Source organism: Ptychodera flava, chromosome 8 (genome assembly GCF_041260155.1).
Source record: "Ptychodera flava strain L36383 chromosome 8, AS_Pfla_20210202, whole genome shotgun sequence".
Classification (NCBI taxonomy): domain Eukaryota; kingdom Metazoa; phylum Hemichordata; class Enteropneusta; family Ptychoderidae; genus Ptychodera; species Ptychodera flava.
In genome coordinates this window covers 20,318,768-20,329,745 of record NC_091935.1, presented here as the reverse complement: position 1 = coordinate 20,329,745, position 10,978 = coordinate 20,318,768, and the positions used below count along the sequence as shown (strand labels likewise).

Below are 10,978 nucleotides of genomic sequence, written 5' to 3'. Positions count from 1 at the left end.
TGACTGTAAATGGGTTATCCTTCATTGTAGATAAATTCAGAGGAACTAAATAAATGGATGCCTCCTTTTTTTTTGTATGGTCCGCCAAAGGGGTTTTATTAAAAAGGTGTTAATCTCAGCACCTGATGTTACTTCCGCAAGCTCGCAAAGGACGATGAAATCAGTTTTTGAAACTGGTTGCGAGTCAGAGATTATCTGACTGCAAAATGTGGTAATCAATAATGCCTTACAAATTTTGTTGAGTCTATGCTGGAACAGTTATTGATCCTGAATATATTTCAAAACGATTTTACGACAAGATTTTATTGTGTCAAAATAACTTTTTATCAACTCGCTAGTCTTGGCTATTTTGACAAATTCGCATCACCCCTTGCACTGACTGACCGGCTAAAGAAATGCCGTTCAGCATCGCATTTCGCTTAAATATTTTATTGAAACTCGCATCGATACCATATCGAAATTGATTGACCGTGACATGTGCCTGTCACTTTGAGTTTCAAAATTTGAAATTCGATGTGCTTCGTCTCGAAAACTGTGTCTCACGAAATCTGAGAGAGAGAGAGAGAGAGAGAGAGAGAGAGAGAGAGAGAGAGAGAGAGAGAGAGAGAGAGAGAGAGAGAGAGAGAGAGAGAGGGGGGGGGGGGGGGTTGGGGTGGATTTGGAGAATGTGCCAAATTGAAAGAAATGTAGGCGTGTACATTGTCAATGAACACCACTAAATCTGCCAGGGATCATCTTCTACTCTTGACGTGCCTTAAAAGCACTCATCATTGGCGGAGTAACGGTTTTTACCCCTGAACTTCCCTATAAGTATTTTAAAATCGGTACACTTTTGGTTTTTCATTAAGAAGCATGCGTTTAATGAGTTGAAGGTGGATCACACGTCCACATACTGCATATTCGGAGTGTGTTCACAATTACAAAATGTTCGTATTTCATGAACGGTGTGAATTTCATTATAAAACACTTCAGGTATGCAAAATATTTAACCGAGCAGTTCAAAGATTTATAAATGTAGAACTTTACAGAAGTTTTCAGGACGTGAAGAAACAGCAAAAACTTAGTCGCTGACTTTTCGCGGATAGAGTGTCCTCTGATAGAGGTCCTTCCTCGAGAGGGCGTCAACAAATGTAAATGTAGCATTGCTAGCGGTGACTTCCACATACGCGAAACCACCGAGACTGGATGTGTCTCCGTCGTGAAATTTCAGCGATCCTTCGGGGACATTGTCACTGTGGGCCGTAGACGGGTCCACCACGTGAGCCGAGCCGATGACAAAATATTCGACATCTGATTTGTCTTCTTTCAAATGCTGAAAAGAGACAAGAACGGCGTTTCATTTTTATTTTAGTCGTAGAAAACACTTATTTTCGCCATTCGTAAGGGCCATTTGATTCAGCCGTGGAATACACATTCAAAATGTAACTAGGTATACGGCATGCAACGAGCTGTCTATGTCCACAGTCGCTTGTGATTAGGTATACGTCGGACAGCCCCTGTGACTCTTTTCCCCTCTATCTATATCCATCACAACCATGCACTATTGTTATTGTAATTGTTACAGTAATTGAATCACATATTCCTACTTCTTCTGTACACGTATATCAAAGTTCCTCTACCTTAACAATTGCAACTTTCTTTCGCTTTGTCACAGTCAGAAGCTTGATACTTTCATTACTATTGGATTCTACTCTACCTGTAGATTATGGTCGTGGCCACAGAAGTACGCCGTCGCTCCATATTTCTCCAACTTCGGTTTCAACATGGCGACGAGTAGCTCTGTGGGTCCATGCTCGGCTATTGACCACACTGGGTAGTGACCGGCCACGATGACGTAATTACTGTGTGAGAGATAGACCATCGTACTTAATTTATAACACGCCACATGCTCATTCCGTGTCGCGATTCGCCAGAATACGTCACGTGACGAGAAAATAGATACGTCTAGTCCCCACCGGATCGAAAAAAGTGACGTCAAAGGGTATTTTTTTGAAAAGCTATTTCCCTAGGGAAATAGTTCTGACCAAATTTGGAAAAGTGTCCGGTCACGTGACCGTCACGGGTGGAGTGTCGTCTGCAGCTTTGCAACAATGGCGGGTGACTGGAACGTGATGTGCGTCCGGGATAGGTGACGACACATTCTCTAAAACAGATTTTTTAACATTTTCCAACATTCCAACAGCGTAGGAACTTGAACAGCTCATCGACGGAAAAGATTGAAGTGCAACGAAGGATGTCGCTAGGTATGCTAAACCGCTGTACATCGCTCAGTTAACTTGTCACAATGGATTGTTGCGGTGCAAAATATCAAAACACTATATAACAATACAACATGAGCATGTGGTGTGTTATAAAACACCTATAGCCTGGTCTTTATTCGGGCTATAGCGCTCGTCTATTACCCCTCGTGGCCGTGTGTTACCAGAAACACATCGCTATACCCCTCGGCCTACGGCCTCGGGGAATAGCGATATGTTTCTGGTAACACACGGCCCCTCTGGGTAATAGACGGGCGCTATAGCCCTCATGACCAGGCAATAGCCTTGTTCACGGTTACAGGTTTGTTACTAAATATAGCTGTACGCGCGCGACATCGGACACGCAGCTTGAAATGCGGACAAATTTTATAAATGTTGCATGCGTGGCTGTTTTTGCAGCTTGTACTCTGAGTCGTGAATATGTTTTTTAGTATTCACTGTTACACTAGCAGTCGCCCACTGAGATGTATTTTCGTCGTTCTTGCATGCGTAATTTTCAAAAGCGTAATCTAAAAATGCGGACAAATATTTATTTTTGCATATTAATGAGAGAACAGTGACGTAAACTGTGAACGGCCCTATAGGTGTTTTATATTAAATGAATATATAATTATGGTAATGTTTTAATCGGTTATTGGCAAAATAGGTTATCAAGACATATACGCTGTCCTCATCAAATATTCATGAGTACTTCCATATATGGGGATCGCGCAGAATGATAGCATGTATATCACCTGTGCTATGATGCTGCCTTTCTCAATATTTTAGCAAACAAGACCAAGGCAAGATACTCTAGCATTCCGGGTGTGCTTTAAAATTTTGACAAGAATCAACCAAAGATGAATGTAATTCATGACGATATAGAACATTGTCACAATATTATGGTTATTAATGGTTAATAGGCATATTCTTTTAAAAAGTACTTTTTTCATGACGTTCTAAAGCACATGGCTAATGATATTTCACACACACTGTGCATTTTGTAACTCACTCTTTTGAGTTTTTCAACGTTTCCTCAATCCAGCGCCACTGTTTACACATGAGCATGTGGTGTGTTATAAAACACCTATAGCCTGGTCTTTATTCGGGCTATAGCGCTCGTCTATTACCCCTCGTGGCGTGTGTTACCAGAAACACATCGCTATACCCTCGGCCTACGGCCTCGGGGAATAGCGATATGTTTCTGGTAACACACGGCCCCTCTGGGTAATAGACGGGCGCTATAGCCCTCATGACCAGGCAATAGCCTTGTTCACGGTTACAGGTTTGTTACTAAATATAGCTGTACGCGCGCGACATCGGACACGCAGCTTGAAATGCGGACAAATTTTATAAATGTTGCATGCGTGGCTGTTTTTGCAGCTTGTACTCTGAGTCGTGAATATGTTTTTTAGTATTCACTGTTACACTAGCAGTCGCCCACTGAGATGTATTTCGTCGTTCTTGCATGCGTAATTTTCAAAAGCGTAATCTAAAAATGCGGACAAATATTTATTTTTGCATATTAATGAGAGAACAGTGACGTAAACTGTGAACGGCCCTATAGGTGTTTTATATTAAATGAATATATAATTATGGTAATGTTTTAATCGGTTATTGGCAAAATAGGTTATCAAGACATATACGCTGTCCTCATCAAATATTCATGAGTACTTCCATATATGGGGATCGCGCAGAATGATAGCATGTATATCACCTGTGCTATGATGCTGCCTTTCTCAATATTTTAGCAAACAAGACCAAGGCAAGATACTCTAGCATTCCGGGTGTGCTTTAAAATTTTGACAAGAATCAACCAAAGATGAATGTAATTCATGACGATATAGAACATTGTCACAATATTATGGTTATTAATGGTTAATAGGCATATTCTTTTAAAAAGTACTTTTTTCATGACGTTCTAAAGCACATGGCTAATGATATTTCACACACACTGTGCATTTTGTAACTCACTCTTTTGAGTTTTTCAACGTTTCCTCAATCCAGCGCCACTGTTTAAGAGCTCCGGTAACATCTTCTGGACCTCCGAGGTCGGATCCAGGGGTTTCATCCAGTGTGTTGCCGCAAAGCATCACGGTATCGATCATCACGAAGAGGATAGTGGCGTTGGATGCTGGGATATTATACCTCATACTGTAGTAGAACGAAGGAAAGTGCCTATAGAAAGGAAATGGCGGTGCTGACATCAGTAACCTTCAATGTGTTGTAATTATCCGTTTCACCGTTAGGTTTTGACAAAAAACAATAACTTGGATTGCATCCAATCTAATAACATTATGTTTCGAATGGACGTGAATGGACTGTGTCGGATGTTGCCCTTGTTCAGGTACAAGACAAACCTCACGAAAGTCGTGGTCGTTGCCTGGTTCGATATATCAGTATTGGAAGATGTTGCGAGGATTTAGCTATAGAAATGAACTCTTTCTAGAATTCTCTGTATGTGCGAGAATCCTACGAGAATTAGTCTTTTCAGCGAAAGTTGTAATTTCTCTCAATCAATTCTGCGAAAAGTCTTAATTCTTCGTAATGAATCTGCGGGAAGGGGTTCTCGCGACTAGGTTCGTGACGAGAAATTACAATTCTCGCAGATTGATGACATCATTAATTCTTGCACAATTCTCGCACATGGCGCGAAAGTGTTTATTTCTCCCAAAATTCTTGCAATATTATTATTATTATTATTTTATTTCTTAAAAGCGCACTACACTGCGTCTCAGGGCTCTTTACAAGACTAAAATGTATTTCTGAAAAGATAAACATAAAAAATAACATGTCTGTCTGGTAAATAAAAACAAAGTTACACTTTTTAATACTCCTTAAAAAGATATGTCTTAACACTAAAAGAATCAATAGTACAGTCATGTCAGCATTAAAAGGGAGACCAATCCATAAAATAGGTGCTGCGACTGAAAAGGCACGGTAGCCGTAGTTTTTAGCTGTCTTGTTTGTGTCGCGCCTCAGTAAAACGACTTTGTCCGATGAACGAAGGGTACGATTGGAGACACGGGCGTCTATCAGTGGACGGAGATAGTCTGGGCATTTTCCGGAGATAATTTTGAATGTCATATGAATGAGCTTAACTTTAATTCTTTTCTCTATTGGTAGCCAATGGAGTTTATATAAGACAGGTGTTCTATGTTGTTTATTTGACTCGTCATAAAACCGTCAGAATCAAACGCGACAGGAAGTATTTCTCACTCTCCAATTTTGAAGCCATCTAGACAATCTGTATCTTTCTTGAAACGTGATGAAAAATGAATTACCTCTGTTTTATCATCATTCAATACCAGCGTATTTGATTTCATCCATCCACGTAAATCCTCAACACATTGTTCTATATCTACTATAGCATCATCAGGCGTGTTACAGACTGCGTATATTCAGGAATCATCTGCATACAAGGTGTAATCTAAATCATGGGATGAAATGATATCGTCGAGCGGTGCTGTATGTAATGTAAATAGTATTGGTCCTAATACAGAACCCTGTGGAACACCAACTCGCAGAATTGCTTCGCATGATGTAGTGCTTTCAATGGCAACGCAATATGTTCCTATAGTGAATTGCATCGCAAAACAGGTGCTAAAGTTTAATTGTAAATATCATGTTTTGCCAATTGGATAATAAAATCACGAACAGACGATCAACCCTTCTGATCCGTCTCTTTCTTCACTTACAAATGACGACTTAACGAAAGGATTTCTTCCCAACTATTCAATCCATGACATTAAAAGCACCTACGTGGTATCTGCTTGACCAACGATATATATTCTGATATTTTCGCCTCCAAGAAATCTTTGTGAAAATTCACAATTTAATAGAAAAAGAGTTGAAAGTGTACACAAATCAAAAATTATGTAACACCAAGCTGAGGGCCTAGGGAGCAACAAGCTCGGATAAACAGAGTGGTAGATTCGCTGTGATACACGACCTGTGGGAAGGCAAACTTGGAGGATATGGCTGTCGTGTAAAATTCGGTAATAAAATTAGAGAAACGACTTTTTTAAATTTGCGAATATTTAACAGAAATACTCACCATCTTGCAGATCTATTTGTGTATTCCACTTCGGCGTGTGGATTACCATAGTAGTCATGGTTACCAGCAATAACATACCATGGATTATAAAGCGCTTTGGCTGTGAACACGTTCTCGAACGTTTCCTGTAAAATTATGTATCTCAGGTCATGAAAGAGTTCATTTGCAGGTCATGGAAGAGTTTTATTGACATATAAATCTTTCGTTCAGAATCTCTTCGGCGTTTGAGATTCTGTGATTAAGATAAAATTCAGTTTTTGATGCAAGTATTCCATGTTTTCGTGATATCACAAAAAGGTCAAAACAGAGCGATTTCGTAGATCCGAACTTTTGCCTAAACTTTCCTTCAGGAAACTTTCAACTACTCGATCCCAAAAATCAAGAATAAAGAGCGGGGGGGGGGGGGGGGGTAAACGTGCAAATTTTGGTACTTTGGAAACAACCTACTTGAAATTTACTGATAATTGACATTCAAAATAGCTGTCCTTACTGTGAGACGCTGACTTCATGAGGAAAAATTACATTTGTGACTTTTAACAAAAAAAGACACGGTGAATCCACACAAGCGGTATTAGATCCAAAAAAAATCGTAAAATTCTAAAAGTCCGTAGTTTACTTTAATCACAGTTACAGCTTTCTAACACATTTTTCTCCATGGAAATTTACCTGTTAGACGCTTATCTAAGCTATAACTGACAATCGCCACAATTTTTCGGTGGAAATATATACCTTATAATACCTTGTAATATTACACCGTTGTCATGTTTTGTCTTTCCGTCAGGAGGGTAGCTATAGGTTTTAGACATTGTACATATTTTTACTTGACTGACTTGCCTGAGTGATTTTGTTGTTAAGTGACACCTAAAATTCAACATACAACGATATCAAGTGAAATGTCATGTTTACCGGTCCTTCTAAAGTCATATCGTCCCGTGCACATGCTCGGTCTGCAGAAGCATACAATATCAACCATTCTATATTTGTCCCTTATATATTGGGCAGACAAACGTTGGATATTTACACTTACATTAAATCTTGGATCGTCTACACTTTTAACGCCTTCAGTATAGAAGTTATCCCCAAGAGCCAATGTGAACTGGGATTGATACATGTCCGCTACGTCACCCATCGCCTTGGCAACAGCAACTTCGACAGGAGTTGTGAATGGCGATTCGCCCTGACCACCCCAGTCGCCAAGTGCCGTAAAACGCAATGCACCCTGGTTAGGAATAAATCCTACGGTTACAAAGATAAATAAAATTTATTTGTAGAAGATCTAGAGAGAATGAGGAACATTTTATTGCCATCCATAAAAACAAACCCACATGTAAACATAAAGTGGGAGTTCACATTGTCACCAAAGGTTTATACAGGAGACATTTAAACTTTGATGTGTCATAGCAATTTCCTGCATTGTGCTAGCTTTTATTAGTTTTGTAAACTTTGTTTTGACTGCAATAAAATATTAATAGAAAACGATAAACGAAATCAAAACGGTGATAATTACCAGCGAATAATCATCTGTTTGAAATCTCGCGGCTTGCGTCCTGCACTAGCGTCCGATTTCTGTTATACAATATTTAACTTTATTTACTTCACTTTTTCTTTACTCTGGTGACCATAACAGTCTGGTGATCGCATCTAACAAGGTAAATCTATAGGTGACGTAGCTATAAACAACATCTCTCTTGGTCACTTTAATCAAACATACCCTATATTTCTCAGCCACTTCGTCGACATACCGATGTGTCACTCTGTTTTGTTGGTTATTGTTTTCAAAGTCAAAAAATCTGGCATAGGCCAGAGTTAGTGCAAAACGTTTACCAGATAATCGTTATGGGGTGAGATCAGGGCCGAAACACCCGTGTTAACATTATTTCATTTTAATGTAATCTTTTCGTTGTGTTTACATTTTTAATCAAATGTATTTTGTTTGCATTTTTATTCAAGTTTGTTTACATTTTTATTTCATCCTTCCATCTTGTTTGCAGTTTTTTTCATTATGTTCACATTTTTATTTCATTCTTTCATTTTGTTAGCATTTTTTTATTTCATTATGTTTACATTTTTATTTCGTTTTCTCATTATGTTTGCATTTTTATTTATTATGTTAACATAAACATGATGATACAAAATGCAAACAAAATGAAATAAACTAAAAATGTAATAACAATAAAAAAAATGGAAGGACGAAATAAAAATGTAAACATAATATAATAAAAATGCAAAAAAGATGAGAAAACGAAATAATGTAAACATAAAGAAATAATGTTGACACAAGTGTTTTGGCACAGCATGATCTCACCCCATACCTTACATGTATTAGCCTTTGTCCTCACCAGGTCACATGCTGATCAAAGATTAAAACTTGGTTAAATTATGTCACGTAGGCCAGAAAATCTCGCAACAGAGTGTGTATTACATAGCAATGAGGCGACCTGGATACGGGTGGTTGCTACATTAGAATATGTCCCGTCAACGTGTTGACGGTTTGTGGGTTATTTGCTTTCAAAGTCCAAAGACCTGGCATTATAGCGATAAGCCAGAGCATAGGGAGGGACTGTGGCCAGACTTAGTGCATAACTTTGAGTAGAGAGTCGTTACATGCAAGTCTATTAGCCTTTGTCCTAACCAGGTCACATGCTGATCATTGATCAAAGGTTAAAACCTATAAGCTCGCAGCAATGCACGTAGCTACAAAGCGATGAGTCGACCACGTTACGGGTGATTGCTAAATAAATGAGAATATGTCCCGTCAACTTGTTCGTTTACATTCGGTTTGGAAGGTTTTAATCGAGTAAATTTCGACATCGATCTGCCCGATATTACAATCCATTAAATCTTCTGATGTCAGACTGAACTTAATAAGGAACTTAGGTTCGGGCAGGACTTCGATTAAATCAACAACACAAATGACACGGAAATGCCAATGTGGGTGTCTGTATAACACGAGATATTGTTTTGTTTTTTTTGATATACACAATAAACATGTATGTAATGTATGTATGTATGTGTTTGTGACTATATATATTGCATCCTGCAATCTTCAGACAGAAGTGAAAAGATTCTTAGCTATACATACGTTTGGGACGCACCATTCTATTTGTAAATGCTCTGAGTATGTTTCAGAATGTCGCCACCAAAACAAATATTATTTATGAAATTTTAACACCATCCATATATATATATATATATATATATATATATATATATATATATATATATATATATATATATATATATATATATATATAGTCTCAATCGTTAATAATGTATTAGAGTGTATCAATGTTCCACTCTGAGCTTGTAAATCCCGATATTTCGAAGGGACTAAGCCCTTCTTCTTCATTGGGTCCACTACAGTCACTAATCTAGAACTGCCACTGTCAAGTTCAAAACTCCTTGCATGACAAAAGAAGAAATATGTAACAATTATGTAAGTTCCTTATTAAGTTCAGTCTGTTACATAATTGTTACATATTTCTTCTTTTGTCATGCAAGGAGTTTTGAACTTGACAGTGGCAGTTCTAGATTAGTGACTGTAGTGGACCCAATGAAGAAGAAGGGCTTAGTCCCTTCGAAATATCGGGATTTACAAGCTCAGAGTGGAACATTGATATATATATATAGAGAGAGAGAGAGAGAGAGAGAGAGAGAGAGAGAGATAGATGGATAGCTTGGTTAGATAGATAGATAGATAGATAGATAGCTTGGTCGACCAAGCAATGAGCAAAATGAGGAACAGTATTAAACAGGGCAGCAGACATATCAGCCCTTGACTCAAGTGTGCCGTGTTACTGAAGTGACTAGACTTGCGCAAACGACTGTCGACTCTACTACAGCGATGAGCACTCACCTTCCGTGATCCCCAGTGACGCGACTACTGCCGCAAGGAAAAGGGTCTCACACACCATGTCCACTTTACGTATATAGTTACTGAAAGAAACGGTCATAAATAACTTGAAAGAAGTAGGTTCTTTAGACTGCACCTCTGACGTGTACCAGTGCTCACATACAGAGTCCGTACATTGCAGAATGAGGTTCCTTTCGCAATATTGACAGCACGCCGTGGTTTTTGCAACCTCGTTCGCTGTAATCTGTTATAAAAGAAGGAACATAGCTGCCCGCTGACCGGTACTTTGACGAGTTCACAAACAATACCATAATGCCATACATAACATATCCCCGCTATCACATGCTGGTCGCATGGCTTCACGCCCATTGTCACATGTTATTAGTATATTAAAGTAACTATGTCAACAATCAAATGCCTGTTGAGACTGTTGATCCCCGTTTACATGAAGACTTAAAGTAGCCAACCCTTTCAAATGTTAATATCGATTGTCTTGCAGTGCGTGTGTGCTTGTAATTGGGCATCGTCAAATCACCATGGAGGATAAATTTTCATTTTTAGCTTCGCATAGTCGAGAAACATAGCCATACCAGTCAAGTTGACCAAAGAACCAACGGTATGAGATTTGTTAGTTATGAAATCATTGTCTTTTTGGATGCTCCATTGTATACTTTGGATACTTCAAAAAGGTGTTTGTGCACAGTTTTTGTAGGCTGGCAACTTTAATCCTTTCACCACTATGGTTTGTCCCAAATCCATTGTTTTCTATGGTAAAGTTGGACCTGTACACAGGGAACTGGGAGTGCAAGGGTTAAAACTAATCAGCGGGCG

The 10,978-nt window shown here is 38.8% G+C and overlaps 1 protein-coding gene across 1 annotated transcript; it reads right to left on the bottom strand.

Moving 5' to 3' along the window:
• Positions 1 to 841: 841 nt before the first annotated feature.
• Positions 842 to 10,458, bottom strand: LOC139138753 (tartrate-resistant acid phosphatase type 5-like). Its single transcript, XM_070707264.1, has 6 exons — positions 10,151 to 10,458; positions 7,322 to 7,530; positions 6,295 to 6,419; positions 4,212 to 4,415; positions 1,697 to 1,841; positions 842 to 1,312 (listed from the first exon to the last, which is right to left on the bottom strand). Exons 1-6 carry the CDS (start codon positions 10,245 to 10,247, stop codon positions 1,061 to 1,063), a joined length of 1,032 nt encoding a protein of 343 aa, XP_070563365.1. The 5' UTR covers positions 10,248 to 10,458; the 3' UTR covers positions 842 to 1,060.
• Positions 10,459 to 10,978: the final 520 nt, after the last annotated feature.

What these genes read in the sequence shown, in the direction of transcription:
- LOC139138753 (XM_070707264.1), bottom strand. Translation starts at nt 10,247, where the DNA reads ATGACCGTTTCTTTCAGTAACTATATACGTAAAGTGGACATGGTGTGT. An exon ending in GTCACTGGGGATCACGGAAG is followed by an intron (nt 7,531 to 10,150) that starts GTGAGTGCTCAT and finishes TTGTAACCGTAG; the next exon opens with GATTTATTCCTAACCAGGGT. An exon ending in TAGACGATCCAAGATTTAAT is followed by an intron (nt 6,420 to 7,321) that starts GTAAGTGTAAAT and finishes ATAATTTTACAG; the next exon opens with GAAACGTTCGAGAACGTGTT.